The 22,801-nt window shown below is 34.6% G+C and overlaps 1 protein-coding gene across 1 annotated transcript; it reads right to left on the bottom strand.

Annotated features, from left to right (window-relative positions):
• Window positions 1-2,137: 2,137 nt before the first annotated feature.
• LOC128165727 (E3 ubiquitin-protein ligase RBBP6-like) lies at window positions 2,138-22,621 on the bottom strand. Its single transcript, XM_052830527.1, has 19 exons — window positions 22,493-22,621; window positions 18,014-18,234; window positions 17,398-17,497; window positions 17,203-17,239; window positions 14,520-14,570; window positions 14,269-14,357; window positions 13,987-14,095; window positions 13,738-13,874; window positions 13,323-13,492; window positions 12,599-13,046; window positions 12,339-12,396; window positions 12,061-12,127; window positions 11,768-11,795; window positions 11,593-11,663; window positions 11,127-11,325; window positions 10,781-10,861; window positions 10,043-10,675; window positions 8,898-9,932; window positions 2,138-3,872 (listed from the first exon to the last, which is right to left on the bottom strand). The coding sequence occupies exons 2-19, from the start codon at window positions 18,177-18,179 to the stop codon at window positions 2,792-2,794; spliced, it is 4,560 nt and encodes a 1,519-aa protein (XP_052686487.1). The 5' UTR covers window positions 18,180-18,234; window positions 22,493-22,621; the 3' UTR covers window positions 2,138-2,791.
• Between the last annotated feature and the right edge of the window lie 180 nt (window positions 22,622-22,801).

Here is a 22,801-nt window from a genome sequence, read left to right as displayed (position 1 = left end):
TGGCTTTAAGACAAAGATTTTTAAAAAGATTTTTTTCTTTATATTTCTTTGTAAATTTTTGCCCCCCCCCCCCCCCCCCCCGAACGTTGTGACCCCATCCTATCCCCGGGGATAATGATTTGAACAAATCTTGAATCTACAGTACCTGAGAATGCTTCCACACAAGTTTCAGCTTTTCTGGCCAATTGGTTTCTCTTTAATTAAAGATGCCCCCATTATATTCCTTTGTAAAAATTCCAACCCCCATTGTGGCCCCAACCTTACCTCCCCCTCCCGTGGATCTTGATTTGAACAAACTTGAATCTACGCTACCCAAGGATGCTTCTACACAAGTTTCTGCTTTCCTGATTGAGTAGTTACTGAGAAGAAGATTTTTAAAGATTTACATTATATATTCCTATTTAAAAAGTTCGACCTCATGTTGCTTTCAGTTCAGGTGAGCTAAAAAACAAAACACCCCCCCCCCCCAAAAAAAAACAAACAAAAAACGATTGCTGCTATAAATTATATATTTTCTTATTTCAAGATACATGTATACGATGTTTTAGTATCATATAAAAAAATTTAAATGTTTTTGAAATATTTTAAATTGTATGTGAACATTTTGATAATTTGTACGATCTATACAAAGTGCTTCATATCAAAGTCACACACTGTTGTCATACACATTTCACAAATGCTGAAATATTGACAGGCCGACCGAATCAGTCAATTTCTCTTTCTTTTCGTTTTTAATTAATCAATTATGTTTTCAACTAATATTACGTTATCGCATCCTAATGATTATCTTTTTTATCAAGAGTCCTATTTACGGTATCATTCTTCCGATTGTATTGTGTGACATCGTTATATTTACATTCAAATACTACCAATCTATGTGTGTTGGTCTTAATATATCTCTGTGGTCCCAATAATATTCAATCATAAATAAAATGCCTATTTTTTGTTGTTGTCCAAGCTGGTATGAAGGTAGCAACGCTTTAGAATATAAATACAGTATATAAAACATAGAAAAATAATACTTCTTTAATAATATAATTGAAGTATTCTTCTGTCGGTCCAAAACCCAGTACATTTTGATGTATAGGCGATGCTTTAAATATTTGCACTAACGTTATGATTTTCAGCAAATATGTATATGGGAGTACAGAAGATTTTCTGAAATTTAATACAAATTCACTACATGGCCATATTGGCCCCGACCTCTGGCCTGAACTCCAGGAGCGTAAATTTTACAAAGGTAGAAAACTTTACGTACATCATTCTCATGCATTAAAGTTTTTTTTCCCACAAGTGTTGGAATAAAGAAGACTTTGAAAAATTTGGCCTTTTTGCATATTTGGCCCCGTTCCTAATGCTCTAAGGTCATAAGTTTCACAATTTATATTTATCTTACCTCAAACCTAAAATGGTAACAATTTGCCTTGTAGTTTTCAATAAGAAATGTATAACTGCAGGAAGACCGACGAACATAAATTGCAATAGGTCATCCGACTGACCCAAAAATTGTTGCTCAAAATTCTCTTGTATATAATTCCAAAATAATGGTTTATTATATTTCATACTGCAGAACATCATTGTGACTACTGTAGAAGCAACATACTGCAGAACATCATTGTGACTATTGTAGAAGCAACAATATTCGTTGAGGATTTAATTTCGTTATTTTCGTTGGCAGTATGAATCAAAGACATTAAATCCATGACGAATTTTTAACCAAAGTATCAATGAATATAAAAAGACTACGATAAGACGAAATTAAATGCCAACGGAATTTTATTTGGTTAAAAAACAATGAAATTTTGACCGAACGAAAATATCTGCTTCTACGGTATGTACATTTAATTTGTGTCCTCCAATCTTTTTGGCAACAAAAAATGGTTCTCCGGCTTTTAAAACTATTACTAATATTTCTACTAGCTTCAGCTCAAATATCACTGTTCTTCCCATAAAGATTTCCGAATTCTTTTTTAAATATATATAAGTATATTCTCTTTTAAAACAAAACCTCTTCCACCGCACACAAATGTATTCGATTCCTGACTATTTGCTTAACACACGATGTTTCAATATCAACTTGTGATAGAGCACCTTCAGCTTTTCCTTCATCTGTTTTACAAATAATAAAAAAAAAAAAAACGTTTAACTTTTTATTCACTTTTTTGTGTACAGTATTGGATGAAAAACATGAACCATACTATGATACTTGTATATGTTTTACATATAAAGAAAATGAAACTGATGCAGTTTTAGTCAGACACAAGGACTTTCCATAGGAACAGAATTCCATTTAAAATTCAAACAAATCACAACATTAAAAATAATAAATTTACTTGCACAGGAAATGTCAGTAGAAAATGCCAAGCACTTTTGAACACATTTCAGTATTTACAAAATAAGGATTTTCCTGTTACTTTTATTTACATAATTGAAAGAATCATCCCATGATTTCTCAGAAAATATCCACAAAAAATATTAAAAAAAGAGATTTTTAAAAAAGTAGAATTTGTATGCAAATAACACAAAAAATAATAAATTTTTATTGAATTTTTGTTAATAACTGCCTTTGTGATTGTTCTCTGCAGCATTTGCAGTTAAGAAACAAGGTATGACTCGAATGAACACGGACAAAATTTAAACCCATCTTCCATCTTTCTAAAATGGAACATCCAGCAGCATTTAGCACAGTGATGATATGAATAATTAAACTAATCTGATTAATTTGATAATGCCCATAAATATGAAACTTGAATGATCTTTAATCACAATGCTATCACACCCCTTAAAAATGTTACGAAGATTCATCCCCATCTTGCTTTTTATGCTTTTTCTTATGCTTTTTATGCTTCTTTTTGTTCTTTTTATGCTTGCTCTTCTTCTTCTTCTGCTTCTTCTCCCTCTCCTCCCCAGAACTCTCTTCCTCGCTTTCACTCTCCACTTTCTCACTCTCTGCGGTGGAGTACTGTCTTTTCAGTTCCTGTTTTGGCACATCTTCCTCCGATTCACTACCCATGGTCTCGTTATAATCCGGGACGAAAGCTGATTCATCAAACAAGGATTCCTTCCTGTCCACCCTTATCTGCTGCTTTGTTCCTCCTGATTTTTCAGCATCATCTTTCTCTTTATGCTCTTTCTTCTCTGTTACTTTCTCTGCACTGTCTCTCTTGGAGACATGGTCTTCCTTTCTCTTCTTGTCGTCTTTCTTCTCCTGAGATCTGGAATTCTTCTTTGAAATTTTGTCCTCCCCGTTCTCATCTTTCCTAGATCTTCTCGGTGATTCCTTGTCCTCTCTAGATTTTCTGCGTTTCTCCACCAACTTTTCTTTGGAAGCAGACCTCCTTTCTTCAGTAATGTCTTTACGAGCCTTCATCGACTTTGAGGAGCCTTTAACCTTGTTAGATAACCATCCGTCAGTATTTTTGTCGTCATCTATGTAATCCCAGTCTTTCTCACGAGCATAATTCACAGATAACCTATCATCATGACTGAATCCTTTCCCTTTGTTCTGTTCAAATTCTTCTGTGGATGAACTTCTAGTTGAAGCTCTCCGCTTCTCCAACAGAGATTCCCGTAGATCTTTCACTTCTTTCTTGGAGTCTTTAGACTTCGTCTTTGATTTCACATCCCCAGACACAGTTATTTGCATAGATCGATCTCGACTCAACACTTTCCTACTGTCTTCCTCCACTTTCTTGTTGGACTCTTTTTCCACATACACCCTGCGAGGTTTCCCATCAGGGGACCTTAATTTGGGGGGAGGGGATTTCTCAAGTCGATTGGCGAGGCTAGAGGAAGGCTTGATTGATGAAGCTACAGAGATGGGCTGAGGCTGTTTCAATGCTAAGGCTTTTTCAGCTTTTTCTATGACTGACCTGCAAAATATAATGAGGAAAAATTATCTCTCCATACATCAACTCGGTTAATTTTTCACACAGAAATATTTCAGCTGATGCAATTCAAATTAGAGTTCAAAATTTTGTTACATTCTATCCTGAAATTTTGTGCTGTTTCAGCATCATATAAAAAAAATAATAAAAATAAATGTTTTAATAGGAAAATTTAAAAATTAAAACATAAAAAAGAAGCAAAAAGCACCCCCTAATAATATAAGAGAAAGAGCGTGTATAGCACTTTACAATAATTAAAAAAAACTAGACACGATCTCGTTGCGAGCAACGAGGAGGTCTTCCGTCCGATTTTTAGAAGAGGAAATGACTTTGCCTTTTATCTTCATCAACGAAACATATAAGGAAATGCAGATGTGATCTAAAACAGCGATGGATGAAGGATTATACACCCCGTTGCATCCCCAATTTAGGGACCAGCCACATTTTATTTCATTTCAAATAAGAGGTCTTTTGATTTCGATACATTTTATGTAAAAAGTTATTTGTAACCGTTCTTGATTTATCTGGAAGAGATCGTTGGAACTGATAACAAACAAGTTTTGGTTGCAGATTGTTAATCACATTTTTTAGCGTATTTTGTTCAACATTGCTCCTTAAATTTCCTTTTTTTTTTAATTTTGGGACGTTGATGATAGGTTCGGACTTTTGACCCCTTAAAATTCCTTATTACATAACATAGGAGTAAACAATTTTCATGTTTAGGTACATAACATTTCGATTAACATAATTGCTTCCGTAATGTATTAAAAATAGTTCACAATTAAAGGTTATGATTAAAAGACTTTAGAACTCTATCGGCTCCTAATTTGAATAGCCAGCCCCTTTTTCGTGATATAAGAAGAAAGCTCTTGTCATTTTAAACACATTTTGTTCAACAAGTATGTAGAAATTATGTACCGTTCTCGAGATGTCTGGAAGAGATCGTTTTAAGGGCCGACCCTATAACTCCTTTTAGGGACCGGATAACAAAAAAATTTTGGTTGCAAACTGTTAACGATATTATTTGGAGCATCTTTTGTTCAACATTGCTTTTCAAAATTTCTCTCCACTTTCAGATATATAAGATCAAAATTTCGGACTGCTGGCCCCTTAAAATCCCTGAATACGTAACAAAGGAGTAAACAACTGTCATGTATAGGTAGGTACATAACGTTACGATGAACATAATTGCTTCTATAAAGTATTACAAAATATTTCACATTAAAAAGATATTATTAGAATACTTTAGAGCCCTGTCGGCCCTTAATTTAAAGGGCCAGCCCCCCCCTAATGTCAAATGAAAGTTCTTGACTTTTTAAAGTTTTTTTGTTCTATAAGTCTTAACAAAATTCTTTTGAGAAAAAAGATATTCAAAGAAAACCACAAAAAAATCATGACGCTTTTTATCTCAATTTTTAAGCGCAGACGAGCTTCGGTGTTTTTCGTCACAGAACAATGAAAATGCTTCTGTCATATCCACAAACATAGGTCTACAAACCCTGAAAATTTGAATCAAATATCTGTTTTCGTTTAGGAGAAAAACACCGGACAAGCCGACCCTCTAAAAATCGTAATAACGTCAATATCTCTAAAACGGATGTGACGTCATCAATGTAAAAAATTTCCAATAAGGTTCAGATCAATATGTGTTACTTCTGAAAGTTTCATTAAAATCAGCCACGCCGTTCCCGAGAACTCGCGTGCACAAAAATGCGTAAGAAAAAAAAAGAATAATAATAAGAGAAACAGAAACAAAGCAATAACAAGAAGGTCTTCCGTTGGAAACGGAAGACCTTAATAATGAACTAAATGTTGGTTGGATTGAGAAAATAAAAATAAATTGATAAAGAAAAAATAAATCAATGAAAGAGATATCAACTGATATGCAGAGTCAATAAGGAATGGTCTGTCATGTCTCTTGTAATGCTTTATCTTTGCAACTGTGAATTAAAGTGCCTGTGCCCACCTGAATTATTACAAAATTCTTTTTGATTATCTGAACATATATTCTTTTAATATATCTGTTCATAGACTTTTAGATATGTTGTTAGTTCTAAACATTTGATTTTAAACTTTGTATCTTATGGAATAAGCGTAAAATCACTAATCCAAGTTCAATTGATTCAGCGAAATTTAATTTAACGAATTATCATATAATTCATAATCAATTAAGGGTCCTCCACACCCTGTGACTTATTCTTCTAATGACTTCAGAATACAGCTGCTTATTGCAATGGCAAATTGTTTACATTGACAATTATGTTGAACTTTGTTGTGCAGTGAATATATCACCAGACTACTGACCTGCAAATCCCAATTATTAGGTCAAATATTGCATGTAGTTTAATTTGTTTACTTGTACAAAACTAATGGTTTGAAAAATCTCATCCCTCCCTCCTAAAATTGCCTTTTTCAAATTGTACATATCTGTAAGAATATCATACATTTTAACATGTAACCAGTTTTTGCCTGTGAGAGAGAAAAATTTTTCCAGTGGTGTGGAGGACGCTCCAATATTTTCCTCAACTTTTCTACATTTTTTCAATTACCACTACGTACACATGCAAGAAACAACCACATCACATAAGATTCCACCACTTCCTACTCATATTTGCAAAACACAGAGAACCCTTAGCCTTTGACGTTGAAATCTACCGTATATAATGTGTAGTTTAATTTGTTTACTTGTACAAAACTAATGGTTTGAAAAATCTCATCCCTCCCTCCTAAAATTGCCTTTTTCAAATTGTACATATCTGTAAGAATATCATACATTTTAACATGTAACCAGTTTTTGCCTGTGAGAAAGAAAAATTTTTCCAGTGGTGTGGAGGACGCTCCAATATTTTCCTCAACTTTTCTACATTTTTTCAATTACCACTACGTATACATGCAAGAAACAACCACATCACAAAAGATTCCACCACTTCCTACTCATATTTGCAAAACACTGAGAACCCTTAGCCTTTGACGTTGAAATCTACCGTATATACTATGGCTTCAGCAGCCACAAGGCCCTTTGACCTTGAAGCAAACTCAATACCCCTAAGGGGAAACATTACAAAATCATTCCAACATGCCAAGCAACTTTATAAGGCTTTTAACATCATGTTTAGGCCTCATAGCAAAGTGTCCACCAACATCAAGCAATTTGTGACTCTTTAGTCCAATTAATAAATCAGGCATTGTGTGATATACCAGTATTAGATATACATAAAAAACAAGAGGTAAGAAAGTGGGATAAGCAATTTTAGAATAAATAAATACACCTACATTTAACCTGTCAAAAATTATAATTTAAATCTGCGACCAAGCTCCAGGGATCTAGAAATGTAAAGGTGTGTTACAAGTAATTTCTTTCTTGTTCTTTGTAAAACCATTTTTTCGTTTATAGGATCACAATGCCATGTTTCAATAGTCTTAGCAAATTTTTAAGTCTTTCTCTTTCAAACTCTTGCAAGCCATTTGAATTTCTATTTGACACTTTCTAAAAGTTCAGCAAACCATTTCATTACTATTAAAAAAATTATCACATGTAAAGGAACCAGAAATTCTGCCTCAAAATTCTTGAGAAAGGTGGAAGCAAGACCATGTTCCAATAATTAATACAGGTTGCAACTTGGAAGTTTGGATCAAGCTCGTTTCAAAACATCCATTTCCTTGACCATCTTTTGTTACCGGTATATTCAGACATGTTGTAGTGTGTAATAAATTTTGTTTTCTCTACATTTAAGTGAACTTGGATATCAACCCTGGATAATGCAGCAAAAAGTCTTCCTACTCTAAATTTTGAATGCAAAAGAGATTTTTACAAACCTTAAAATCTAGTACGTCTTATGCAATTTATTGGTAAGTTGATAAAATGTTTTGTACTGGTATATCAAAAGTTAATTTTAAACAAAGTATAGGCTCCATTTAATGCCTACTGCGATGAAAATTTATGTTCAGAAATCTTTGTATTTCTTGTTACTTTGAACAAGACATGACATTTTCAATACTAATGTGCATAAGCATAGGTGAAAAAGCAAATGAACACGTTTACATGAAAATCTGGTATTTTTATGATAAATTTCTTTTGTTAAATTTTATGATTTTATAAATAACTTTATTTTTGAATTGTTGTTTAATCAATTTCAGCTTTCCATGTTATTACTGGTGCAGTTATTCAAAGTGTCTGTATTTTTTTCATCGAGGAGTCATTTAAGGCTTTAAATTGTTTCCACCCCATAAATATCCATCTCAATAAAATTTGAAAAATTTGTGTGAATATTTTTGTTTAAAACTGAACTAAATGCAAAATTTAATTGACCGACTGTTAGATGGGAAACAAACACTATTATATGTACTCCTGAAATATTCAGCAAATTGACGTCTGGTCAAATAAAAGAATATTCTTCATAGCAAGCACAATTAAGTTTTGTTTGTATCACCATCTTCAGTTCCTACCAATCTTTCCTGATGTATTCTAAATATTACATCATCATTGATGACATATTTTTCTAATAATACAGCAAATAGGGCTCTCTCTGGTGCATAACAGCGATAATTGTCAATTTTACAACCCTTTCTTCTTTCAATGAGGCAAGAGGGCTGATTTTATTCAGACTTCAAACACTTTTCTAAACTACTGACTGTTTTGACCTTACAAAGACAAACTGATATTGACCCCCCCCCCCCCCCCCCCTAAAGTTTTATGTAACAAATAAGAAACCTTTGAAAAAGTTGAAGAGCAATCCAAATCCTCAAGTAACCAATGGTAAATTGTTCAGAATTTTGCATAATGCATCCCTGAATCATTATACTTTCTTAAGATGAATGTTACGTTGTTTCATTAGATTACATCGGTTATCTATTAGTATGTAAAGTTAGATTGATTTCTTTTTCAGTCTGATGTCTAAAGTAGACAAAGACAGAATAATTCTCTTTATTAAAGACACATTGTACTTTATTGAACGGGTATTGCACTGCAGCATCACCGAAAGAAGAGACAGAAATTTATTGGATAGCAACCTTGGCAACATTCTGCGGTCCTGTTTGGACTTGGATGGCCTGCTGTCTGGGGATGCTTTACGACTCCTGCGAGGGGATACGTCATCGTGGTAGTCCTCTTTCTCCCACTTGGAAAGAATGGGTGGGGACAGCATAATCTGGTCCCCACTGTCAGTAACTGGCTCTGTCTTCTGTCGCTTGGCAGGGCTTTCTTCTGCTTCATCATCCTCCACAAGCTTCTTCTCTTTTGTTGCGGCTTCCTTCACCATCTTTTTATGCTTGCGTTTAGCCTTCCTTTCTCCCTCTTTAGAAGTTTCCTCCTTTGGGGACTTGATCTCCTGTTTAGGAGATTTGAGTGACTCTAATTTTTCACCACTGTCTTTCTTAGCACTGCTTTTCTTTTTGGATCTGACCTTTTCTTCCTTACTTTCTTTAACATCTTCCAGTTTCTCCTTTTTAACACCCAGATTCTCCACATCTTTTATTTCTTTCTTCTCAACCTTTTCTTGGGCATCTTTCTCCTTTATGTCCTCTTTCCCATCTTTTTCTTCATCTGATTTAACTGGCTTTTTATCTTCTTCATCCTTTGATTTTTCTTCCTTAACATCACTTTCTACTGGCTCCTTCTTGCTGGTCTTGGAGGACCCTTTCTTTTTCTTTTTAGATTGACTGTCTTTAACTTCCTCTTTCTTTTCCACTCCATTCTCTTTTTTCTCTTCCACTTTACTCTCCTCATCCTTTTCCTTATTTGAAGGTTTTTCACTCTTCTTTTTCTTGCTTGCCTTTTCCTCTTCTCTTTTGCTACTTGATTTACTCGATTTCTTGTCTGGCTTTTTGTCAACAGATTTCTTGTCTGGTCTGTTTGTCTTGCTGTCTTCAGTTTTGGGGCGAGGAAGAGGTCTTTCTTTGAAGGGCCGTCTGTCTCTTGGAGATCGAGATCTTCGAGGGGGAAATGAAGGGGCATCATACATTTGATTTGCAGGTGGAGGAGGGGGTGGCATGCCATATCTGGCATAATACTCATGGTAAAATTCGTCATAAGCGTGTGGATCAAACCTAAAAACACACAATAAAACTGAGTGAAAATTTGATGCATATAGTAGTCAAGCAAAACAGCTCCATCAAAACAAAAGTTTGCTTTTACTAGAGACTGAAAGAAAGCTTACCTGTTAAATTGATCTTGTGGATACTGATAGTGGGGAGGTATGGGTCCTCTTCCCCCTGGTCTGGCAGGTGGTCCTCTGTAATCACCATACATGGGGGGTGGGGCATCCCACTCTGGTCTAAAGTAATCATATGGGGGAGGTGACCTTGATCTACCCCTGTAAAGTGGCGGAGGTGGTGACCTAGACCTGCGGCGCCCATAGGGTGGAGGTGACCACCTATCGTAACGTCCTGGACTGCGTGAACGAGATCTCCATCGTGGGGGCGGGGACCTACCCCTGTATCTTACAGGACTTCTGGAGTAGGACCTGGGTCTTGGTGACCTGGAGCGATATCTTGGTGAGAAAGACCTAGACCTTGACCTATATCTAGGTGGTGTCCTTGACCTTGTGCGTGACCTGGATCGATATGGAGGTTTCCCATACGGAGACCTCGATCGCTTGGGTGACCTAGAGCGAGATCTTGTCCTTGATCTAGGTGTGTAGGACCTTTTCCTCGGGGTCAAACTTCGGGATCGTTTCCTGGGAGTCAAACTTCGAGATCGTTTCCTAGGCGTTATACTTCTTGACTTTGACCTTGTTCTGGACCTGCGGGGAGTAATAGAACGTCTAGGTGTTCTTGAACGAGATCTGGATCTGGAATGAAACATTGCATATATAAAACTACTCTTTGCTCCAATTACACAACATTAAGTAAAATGTATTCCTGAATCTAATTTGAATCATGATAACGACTTTTACCTGGATCTTGATGCAGACTTCGGTTTTTTCTTGTAATCCATAAGTTCTCTGGCAAACACATCCAGGGGGTCTGCCTTTTTCCTGTGCCATACAAAATGGATGAGTCAGTCATGAAATACAAGTTCAATGTTCAAGTTCAGTGAAATCTCAAATACTCAACAGTAAAGTTATTCTCAAACACAACTTTTGAAAGTCATATTATTTTTATACTTTAGCATGATAATAAATTTTGAAAGGTGTAAGTTAAATTTTTCTTATTTAGCACAAAAATGGAAGATGCCATGCCAAACATTATAGCTACTGAAATATCTCTCATTAATATGAATTCTTCCTGTACTGCACTTACTTTTTCTCAAGTTCCTGCATTTTCTTCTGACGTCGGTAAAATTCCTCCTTACTCAAAGGCATAGAGGGAGGGGGGACAGCCTGGAATGGGGGGATCACTGCTGGTGCTGGGGGGAATCTGGGTCCTGCCCCGAATGGTCCGGTTGGAGGGGGAGCCACAAACCCAGGGGGTGGAATGGATGGGTTTACCATTGGCGGCACTACAACAGAGAATGTAGAATGTTATTACAAGAACACTTACACCTTATTTTGCAAAAGACATCCTGATTTACCAAACTTTTGCAGTGAGAATAATAAGCTGGTGGTCCAATATCAATGACAATATCACAATTTAATCTTAAAAAGAAACCAGCATAATTCATGATGAAAAAGGTGTACAAAATATGTTAATATTGTAATAATATGGCAGGTCTAGTTAGGAAAGTTATCAAACTCACCAAATACATTGATCATTATTTTTCACTTACATGGAGGTCGGTATGGAACACCAACAGTCTGGATGGGGGCTGTCGGAAAGCTGGCTGGGATCGCTGGAGCCCTGAATCAAACCAAGTCAAAAAGTCAAGAATCTGAAGTCACACATACTAAAACTAAATGCACTTACAAGTCAAAGTACTGAAATATGTAGAAGTCAATTCATACCTTTGGGGTATCACAGAAGTCACAGAAGCTGAAAGAGGGGGAAAAGAATCTGATTAACAATTTACAATTCAATCAAAAACTCATGCAGTGTATTTATAGTCATGTACATGTATCATAAAAAGTGCATCTTCAAAACCATTAATATAATCTTTCCAACATCAAAAGCATTATGACATCATATCTTAATTGTACAAAGATTTTCCTCTAATGTTAATTTCAGCATTTCTTCCATTAGCTTAACTGGAAATAAATTCCGTCTAATAAAGTACAGTGTGTAAATGTTTGATGAGTACCTGACAGAGAAGGCTGAACAGATGTTGAAGTGGATTGAACCGAAACTTGGGCAGATGATGCTGGGGCCTGTAAAAAGAATTTCACATCAAATTTTATTATACTTGGCTTGAGAAGATTGATTAGTGTATATTGTTACTATAGATTGTGTTATTGCAGTCCTACATATTTCAATACTGGTAACTGCTGATCATTACACTGAATACTTAATTTAACTAGACAAATACTACATGACCAATAGTTTTCGATACAGTATGAGGGATCAATAGCAATGTCTTACCAAAAGATTTGCTTCATCCTTGCAGGGAGTGGGAGGACTGAGACCCCCAGGGACTGGGCTGTCAAAATCAAGTCAACAATATGTTAATAGTATGTCATTACAGTTCATGTGTTACAAGTATTATAAGATTTAATTTATGAAAAATTTCTTGACTTGAGAAAAATTAAACAATTAATTAGTGGCTTGACTTTTACAATGATTCTATACACTCCCCCAACCCTTTTATTTTCAAACACCAAAGAAATGCAGTTCATGCTCACCCTGGGGTGGTTGACACTAACAGGGAGGGCTTGGTCCCAGCTGATGGATCCGAACCATTCTGTGAGTCGCTAATCTTGGGTGAGGCGTTGGCTGGTGAGCCTGGAGATCGACCCCCTTGAAATCCTCCCACTTTGTAATGTTGTCCCGCCTTCATCCCATATGTTGGAATAGCTTGTGCAGAAGCAGGTTTCTCATAAGGTCGGGAGATTGCAGGTGCTGTGCGTTTTTCTTTAACTTCTGATTTCCTTGCGGCCCTTTCAACTGCCACCTTCTCTTGTTGTGACTTTAGCATTGCCTTGGTGATCTTTGTGTAGCCAGTCTCGTTACGATAGTTAAAGACGGCTGACCGGAGAGATTTATTGGCAATCAGACTGTCAGGTGATTTGTCAGTCTCATGACATTGGGGGCATTCATGATCCTCCGAGTCCAACAATTCATTTCTGATGCCTACAGTGAAATTTATTCCATTGTTATTGGGTTTTTTAAGAGTATATAATTTTTATACCTTTATTTCCAATCCTTAACTACTAAACAAGCTAGGATTTTTCCGACTCACAAAGTTAATCACCAAGCGTACACAATTAATAAATTTTCATATAATGACTTCATATGTATCATTAATAGAATGTACTTGACAAAATATTTTTCATTCTGCATCAAATACATTGAATAACACAAACTGCAGAATACATGGAATAGTAATATGTGTAGAGAGCTACTTACAATCATCACAAAAACTAGTTCCACAGCATGGGATCAAGACAGCATCTGAGAGCAGATCCCTACACAAAGGACAGAGGAGTTCCGCAGGGATTTCCTCCTTCTTCGGTTCGGGCAGCTTCTCCTCCGGTAGGAAAGGTGGTCGCTCCTTCTTCTTCGTCTGGTAGGCATTCCTATATATTAGCCAAATTACGCTTAGTGGATACCTGAATTCATCTAATGCATATTGCAGCAATATCAGTTCGCTTTCATATTATAAATAAACTACCATTGTTATTTCTTTAAGCATGCATACATATACATATGCTTTAACGAATGAAGTTGTCTAAGAGAGGAATTTGATAAAGCCTAAATTTATAGTAAAACATGCATGCATATGCTTAAATGAACTTAAGAGAAGAATCAGGTAAAAACTTACATGTCAATGGTGGGTACTCCATACTGCCCGGGGCCTATCAACAATGCACCTTTGGCATTAGGGTCATTAACCTTGGTCAGAAAGGAATGGGGGATTCCTGTGGGTCTCTTGGCGATCTTCTCCTTGTCAAAGGCCTCCTATTGATAAGAAATGTTTAATTCAAGAAAGGACTACACTGAATACAATAAAGCACTACAACTTTAATCATGATAAAAATGTTTCATCATTAAACGTTAAAAGAAATGTTACCCCTGGTTCCACTGGACAGTTCTGGATGAAGTGGCCAGATTTTCCACATTTCTTACAAATGTAGGTAGGTGAGGGAGTTCCAATGGGAGCTTTCTTGTTATTGATATAGCTGTAATAGATGATAATTTTGATATCGTTTTATATTATTGTGGTAGACAATGTTTCAAATGCACACATAGATATCCAATCTAGAATTTTTGTATATAAATAAAGTGGTGAAACTGAATAGTTTTTTAATATATTATGATAAATCTCAATCTGTACAACAGAACTGGTTCTTACTTCGAAGGATCAAAGTCCATGGTTGATTGCCTCATCATGGCTTTGATTTTGTCTTCCTCTGACGCATTAGAATCGATAAGGTTACCAGTCTATGAACAACAGAAAATTAAAACCATCTTACTCTCTTATTACATCAACATGATCATTCAACTGAGTTGTGTCACCATGAAATATCAAAGTTTGACAAGCAATGACATAGGTACCTCCCCAAAATTTTCCAAAATAAGTGGACCCTTGATAATTTCATTTACCTCTAAAGGATCTTGGGGCTTAGTCACAGGAACTTCCATGGGCTTCCTGACCTGTTGTTCAATAAAAATGTCTTTGTTAACATCACACATGTATCATACCCTTCTCACTTTTTGAAGAAGGATATAATATATCAGTTAGTATGTCAGTGACTGAGAGCCTCATTAAATTAACCAAAAAAAATTAATTAAAAATGCATATCAAGATTTCTGAATCAATAAATTTTTTTTAAACATCTGCGATAAATGATTATTTATTGTTATTCCTTAGTTCTAATTTACTACATATCAGCGACAATGCTTAAAAACCCAAAGGTTCTCAGTCACATCAGGTCTCACAGTCTGTCTTTTAAAAATTGCAAGTCATTACTGTCACAACAGTTTTTCATAAAGTATCCAGCTGTCAACATCAAGAGGTCTTCAGGGTTGCCTTGTTTAATCCTTTATGCACATTTTCAAATATTTAAATCAGTTCTTGGTTGTTACATATGGATCTCTTCTTCCAATAGCTCGAGTCAAACTACTGGCACTATATACAAAATCAGAACACTGAAAAAAGATGACTTTATTAAGTACTCACTCATTCTCAACATACATCCCAGTTACCCACCACCTAAATATTGTGGACACCAGAACCCCATTCCCCTTTGTCTTTTCTGTACTATTATAACAGGTTCAGAAGTAAATCGCATATACTGTGTTAACTTTGCCTGTAGTTGAGCAAAGCAGTTCGTGGGCCTTTTAATCACATTTTTCTCTAATGGTTTGTATTCCATTTCATCAATCATCAAGGCGTTAGGATGTAATATTTCTCATCTTCATTATGATTGGGATAACATACGGATGCAACCTCGAATACACAAATTCATTATCTTGCTGCAGGGTTTAGACACATTTTTCAAATACTAGAATTTGACTCTTAATATATTTTTTACTTTAACAGCTCAAACCTTCAATCTGAATTTATATTACCAATGTGGAAAATGGAGTTTAATTTATGGTAGACTGAGAAAGAGAGAATTACTGTGTCCCATATTAACTTTTTGACATTACATGCATTCATTCATCCTTAGGCTCTCTCTCACTCACACAAGTGCATCCAAATTATGACAATAAATGGAAGTCTTTGTGTGTTTATTCACAGCTTAATAACAATTGTAAATCATTAAAAAGATAATAACTCGTAGCCTATAAATTAAGACATGTATATATGTAAAATAAACAGTAAATAATTTGGCACAGTAATCAATATATAGCAATGTAAGGCAGTGTTTACAGAAAAATAGCAAATACATATGCTTCTGTATATTACATGCCTATTTTATGCCGATTAAAACTGAAAACACTTTTTTGTACTCGAAAACCATAAATTTAAATATGGTACAATGTATAATTTGACACATTTCAGGCATATGATTAAAAATAAATTATTGTTAAGTGATCATAAATCATTCAAGGAACCTTTAACAGTCGGAATTGGTCCTGTGCGAGGTTTCTTGAGTTTGATATTCTTTATCAATACAAAAACCATTTGTAAGTTTAACAATACAACATACAATGTACTCAGGAAATGATAATGAAATAAACAGATTTTGCCAAACCAAACAATACAAAACAAACGTTTGTAAAATATTTTACAACAAATTTCGAAAGAAAATAAGTTTTACAAATTGTTTGGTGAGGCAAAAAAATATTTTCCCCTTCACAAAATGAAAGTGCAGGTACAAGTTAAATGTATGAATTTTGCAAAGATTTTCTACATTTAAATCAACATTTTCCCCCTCATTTTATTTTTTTGTGAATACTTCAACAACAAAAATTGATAAGTTATAACATTATACAATTGAGTTGATATCCCAAACACTAATGAATAGATATGAATGAACAATGAGATGTAAACAACAAAAGTCCATTTTTGGCAAGGTTCCCGCACGCGATTAACAGCTCACACGCGTTTTAAAATCACTCAGTGTCTATTACTGCTTTGCTCTTCTTTTAATCTTCTTTCTTCTGAAGTTTTGCGCAAGATTTGGTGACATATTAAACAGACATTCATTGCAGAATTACACAACTTAATATTTACCTGTTCTTTTCAAATTTTAAACATCAATAACAAAAGTATTTAGACAATATCAATTTCTGACAAAGAATAAATGTTTTTTAAGTACTGAAACAACCAAACATCTTTTGGTATTGAAATATCAGGAAATACATAATATTATGAAAATCTAACAGATGTAGCAGCATTTCCTTCTATTATTGCTGATTTTTTTTAGTACTGACCAGAACATATGCAGGAAACACAATCAAAATGCTGTGCAACATATGGCCAACTTTTAACAACATTTCAGTACAGTATTTGACATGAGACATCAGATTTCAACAGATTTCAGTAAAAAGAGATTGCTACTGGAGAGTACATCTAATCCAATAATTACAATTCAAACCCCAAATCAGCATGTGCAAAAAGCTCATTTTAAGTGATACTTATATCTGAGATCATGTAAATATCAACAAAGCACACACAATTACAAACAAAGTCAAAAGGACATGTTCAGACAGATTTACAATACAAAGTTGTATCATAGATTCATGAAAATTGTAGAACTTTGAATGATATTTATGGGGTTTTTTTTCCAAACAGAGATTAAATTTGACTTATACAATACCAAAGATTTATACATACTGGTTTAGGGTCTTCTTTGTAGGCATTGGGATGGTTGCTGAAAAGTTAGTAAAAGGAGAAAATAATTTTCCTTCTAACTTCTATAATTCACATATAGTAGCTTCATGTTATTGTAAATGGAAACCCCATACAATCTTCATCAAAAAGTAAACACAAATTTTGAGCTTCAACATTTTTATGATACTAGGCACTTACAGTGTTTTCGGTCCATTCCGTGGAGCCGCATTAGTGACAGGTATCCTTGCAACAATGACTGAAGAATTTTTTGGAATCATTTCATCTTCATTTGTGTATGCTGTAAAATTATAACCCATTAGTTATTTGTAAACACCATCATGAATTTCCAAATGTAAAGGTATTAAATGATAAAAGACATGCGGTGCACAGATTACTCTCATTAGTTGATTCAAAACAATTCAATGTGTCAGACTCCTGAAAATTGCAGTTCAACAAATACTGTAACATGTTAACCAACTTTTATTCGAGACAACTTTATTTCGCAAGTTACTGAAGATAAACTGGTTGGTGATGACTAATTTTTGCGCTTAAACCCTAACCAAATCCGTGTTGTTATATTTACATCCATCTGGCATGGCCTTGTTTTCAGGACAATGATGCTCCCGTGCACATCGCAAAAATTTCTCACTCGCGAATTGAAGTTGGTTTACAGTATTGGTGAAACCACAGTTAACCAATTCAGGCACCCTGCATATTTTGCATCATGCCTTCTATAAAAAATAAATCAAATAGTCCAATAAGAAAACAAAGGCTGATTTTTTAAGTCCACAACTCAGGACTTTATCAGACTGACCTTTTTTGGTGATGGCATTGATTATCTGTAGATCGTCATCAGTGTCCCTGAGTTTCTTTCTGTTCATTATCATCCTCTTCAGATCCCGCAGGGCAATATGCAGACCATCAAACGTGATGGAATCATAGTCCAGGCTGTTCTTGAACTTGAAGTGGATACAGGCCATGGCTGCCGATCCAACTGTTCACCCAAGTTCAAGAAGATTCGGCGATTCACCAATTCTACAAAAAAATAGATAAATAATAAAAATAGATATAATCTGCTGAATATGAAGTTATGCATTACTCTTTGTTGAACTTCCTTATAAATTAAAACAAGAGGCCCATGGGGCCACATTGCTCACCTTAGCAACAATGGGCGTTCAAAAGATATTGTGCCATATGGTCCCTTGGTAGAATAACAAAAATAAATATTGTCAAGTTTTGAATTTTACACTTATTTTTGCATACACGTAATCTTTGACATTGTACCTTCATGAAATACTATTTTTACCAGAATAAGAAAATCCTTCGCAAGATATAAAACTAAACATTTGGTAGGGGTACACTGGTAAGTTGGTAACTTCCTATTCCCTATAGTTTCGTTCTACCCCCCCCCCCCCACACACACACTTTGTAAAGCGATCTAAATATATGAGAGCATATAGGTACATTTTTTTCATCAACTACTTACTAGTTATTGTATTTTTTAAAAAAATATAATAGTTATTGTATTTTATTTTAAAAATCCTACATGTATAGATGTGAAGAAGAAAATTGTACCTCAATGTGCTCAATTCCTCAAATTAAAAACATTCAAAAATTTTATTTGTCTTCTCCATTGTAATTAAATGACTGTTATTTACCTCACGTACAAACCAGGATAATTTTCCGCTGTGATATTTTCTTAGGAATATCGATAATTACTTTATCCCCGCAACAGAAATGTGTCAGAACTTTGGAAACTGTTTTAAATATGTCGTTTTTATTTACTCGTGTCTGAAAAACTATCAAAATTGATGTAGATTTTACATTATTTATTGTATAAAGAGGGGGACTCAGAGAGTAGGTATATACAGAATGTCATTCTTTTATTTTGTTTGTACAAGTATTTAACATACTCTAATTCATATAGAATTTCTAATGTTCAACCAAAATTTCAGCGCCAATCGTAGAATTATAAGCAAGATACAGAGCTCACAGTTCGGCTAGGTTTGAGTCATATTTTGTTCAAATGAGTTAATTACATTCAGCTTAATATTTTCAACTTGGTATTTCCTATTCAGCATTTAAAATGGAAAAAAAGAATGGCCTAAGATTTTCAATTCTTTTATTCACTCAAGACCAGTTCACTGGTATTTGCATGAGGCTCAAAATGAGTTTATACAAATGTACACAAACACAGTCAAGGATCACATGTACAGTAGGAGTAATAATGACGAAAGAAGGTTAAGTTTACAATACTATATAAATAGTGCCTGTTTGGGAGGGTAACAGTTGAAATTGACACCCCGAGAAAACCATTGTCAACCGACGCAAAGCGGAGGTTGACAATGGTTTTCGAAGGGTGTCAATTTTAACTGTTATCCTCCCAAACAGGCACTATTTATTTTGTTATACTGAATGTCTTAATTTTTAAGAAAAATTAACTGCTTTTATATAGGATTAACGTGAATTCTACAGTGAACCTTACGCACATAATTTTCGCGCATGTAACAATTTTTAATGTTACCCATTTCTAAGTGCGTTGCTAACGCTGAGGGTAATAGAAAGGATTATGAACTGCATCTTAACCAATCAGATTTCAGTATTTAACATGAAAGTATAACAAAATAAGTTGTCAAAGTTGGTTTCTGGAAGAACAGACTTTGAAAATTTTCTTACTAAATATTGACAAATGTTTTACTTTTTTAATCTTTTGTTTTTAAGATCTGTGTACAAACATAGAATTGTGAGCAAATCTCTGTATCTTGCTTATAATTCGAAGCTTAACACTTAAATATGGTTAGTAAATAGAATTCGTAAACAATTAAACACAAGAAACATGCACTATAACAAATAAAGAACACAATTTATTTTTTCGAAATGAATCATATATATACATGTATATACCTACATATTTCCATCAGCGATATCAAACTCTATTTAACGAGGCCGGGTCTAATTTGTTCTGCCCTAGATTTTTTAATGAAATTTTTTACAAGAATTTCTACTGATACAATTATTATTTTAAGATTAAAAAATAAGACATTTACCACACCGTTTGTTTAGGGGGTCATCTCAAAGTTTGTTAATCTTTAACATAGGACCCTATGGGATTTCGCTTGAAATGTATCAATTTTGCACATTTTTTTAAACTTCTGCCCTAGGGATTTCTTTTTCTGGTTATTGCTAAAAGGCATCAAATGGTCAAATAAAAAAAACCTTTTACCTCCTGGTTTGTTCCAGGGGTCTTATCAAAGTTGATTTTTGTATGCCCAATTTCCCAGATTTGTCAGATAATGGCTATTTTTTATTTGACAAAGGCGGAAAAGGTGCTCTTTACAGTACTATTACAGCATTCAGACATATTTAAGTAATAAAAAAATATATCACATCACATATTAAGGGTCATTAATATAAAATACATGGTTAGTGTCTTGAAATATATGAATTAAGCTATATTTAGGCGGGTTAAGAAAACGTGACAGAGAGTTAAGACTGCTGAACCCTCTTCACGTTTCCGACCCGAGCCCAAATATAGCTTATACTTCGAGACATTTATGTTTATTCCACAATATAACATTAATTTTACGCATTAAACGAGCCATTTTCAACAAATTTCGCTGAATATCTGCAGTTGAAACTATCACGCCATGGCGTCAACCAAGCAAAAAGATGACGTCACAATACAAATGAAACGCTGCGCGAAAGCGTGCGTACTCGTTCTGTACTCGGCCTCGTTAAACTGAATAAACTAGAGAAAATGCCGAGCATCTCAACAAAACCTATTGCATTAATCTACCATTACGCAAAAGATAATGCCGAATTACCGATAGAATGAATTGTATTTCAGTACTCTTTTGATACATCAGATTTTGCTTAATTTGCGCAGGTAAACAGTTAACTGTTTGGTTTACCGAAGTCTCTGTTTGATTTGATACGTAAAAATCACGAAATACAGACGATAGTTTCCAGGTTTCAAAGCATAAATAATGAAAACGAAACGAAAATCAGAACAAGCTAACACCAACGTCATGTGTGAAAACTGTCAACGCATTGAAATATATAGCCTCAATTTACTTCACAAAATCGGCACTAATATAGTTTGCATGTTTCAAAATTTCCCTTCATACGCAAACTGTTGCATGACAAGCAAATTCATCATAGTCAGATCGACCCTTTTTCGTATAATGTCATGGCTGCTTTAAACAAAGAACATCGTTTTAGAAGTATCAGTACGAGTCTTGGTAAAATGGGTATGCAAACCTGGGCCGTTGCAAAATAAAAGCCGGGCAGATCGGCAATTTTCAATTCCAAATACGCATTATTTTGCAGCAATATTTACACTTGATCAGTCATTTATTATCCCCTGCTTTAATGTAGCCCCTCTAACATTTTGTTTGATTGTTTTAGCATGTTTGGATGGAATGTTGTTGTTATAGATCTGTGTCCGCCTTTCATTTTTAAACTAGGAACGCTACTATGGACGTATTTGAAGTTGAAGTACCGATTGGTGACAAAGTTCTCAATTCTTCTATCGCTCCATGGTAATTTAAAGCTTGCATCGCTACTCAGATAAACATCCCATTGAAGCGTTAAAACGACAAGAATAACTCTCATTACGACCTAAGAGGGGGGTATAAATAATTGACTATATTATTGGGACCTTTCTTTATTTTATGAGTTTAATGTTTGTGAGTTTACTTTCGTTTAACGATAATCCGAAAACTTTCGTCAACTTTTTATTCGTATTGGAAATACAAATAATTTAATGGCTAAGAAAATAGTACTTGTCCGAGGACAACTTCTTCCTAACATATTAGTTGTCCGACCAGTAAAAATACTTGCACCGGGCGACGGGCAATGCTATTTGTCTAGCCCGTCAAGCATAGTTGCTGAGAAATCTATGACGAAAATTTGTTTGGAAATTTAAGCTCAAAATAAACAAAAACATCATTTAACAGGAAGTTGACGTCCAATTGGTACAAAAATATATCCCACGATATGGCATGCCTAAACAAATAGTGTGTTAAAATTTCAAGCATCTGATATGGATTGCCGAGAAAAATGCGACAGAAATTTTTGTTACGGACAAACAGACAGAAGGATCGTCACATAAGGGTAAACAGTATTCCCCCTTCTCCTTTGAAGCGGGGGTATAATAAATGTAAAAAATGTTATTAAAAAATCATAAAATATGTTCTGTACATCACGGCAAAAATTATGCTGTTTACTTCAGATTACATACTATTAACAAATATCAAAATAGTAATCCCTCTACAAACTTAAATAAACAAACCTTGACAAAACGGTCTTTTACGCTAAGGTGACCTCCGAAGACATGTTTTCTCGACAAAGAGATTTATTCAAGATGGCTGTTCAACCTGTTGAACAAAGCGGAAGTTGATTAATGCGTAGAGAAAACGATTTTACTAATGTACGAAAGTTTGGATGTATGTCAGAATTTATAGAAATAAATCATAACAGATTTTTCATTTCAATAATCAATCATTTGGCATAGTGTTAAGGAATTGTTACTATTATTTTTAATTTTAAAAAAATGATTATATTTAAAATTTATTTATTACACCTCAATTTATATAAAACG

Source organism: Crassostrea angulata, chromosome 10, assembly GCF_025612915.1.
Source record: "Crassostrea angulata isolate pt1a10 chromosome 10, ASM2561291v2, whole genome shotgun sequence".
Classification (NCBI taxonomy): Eukaryota; Metazoa; Mollusca; class Bivalvia; order Ostreida; family Ostreidae; genus Magallana; species Magallana angulata.
The sequence above is the reverse complement of the archived record's forward strand: the minus strand, read 5'-3'. Positions and strand labels throughout refer to the sequence as shown.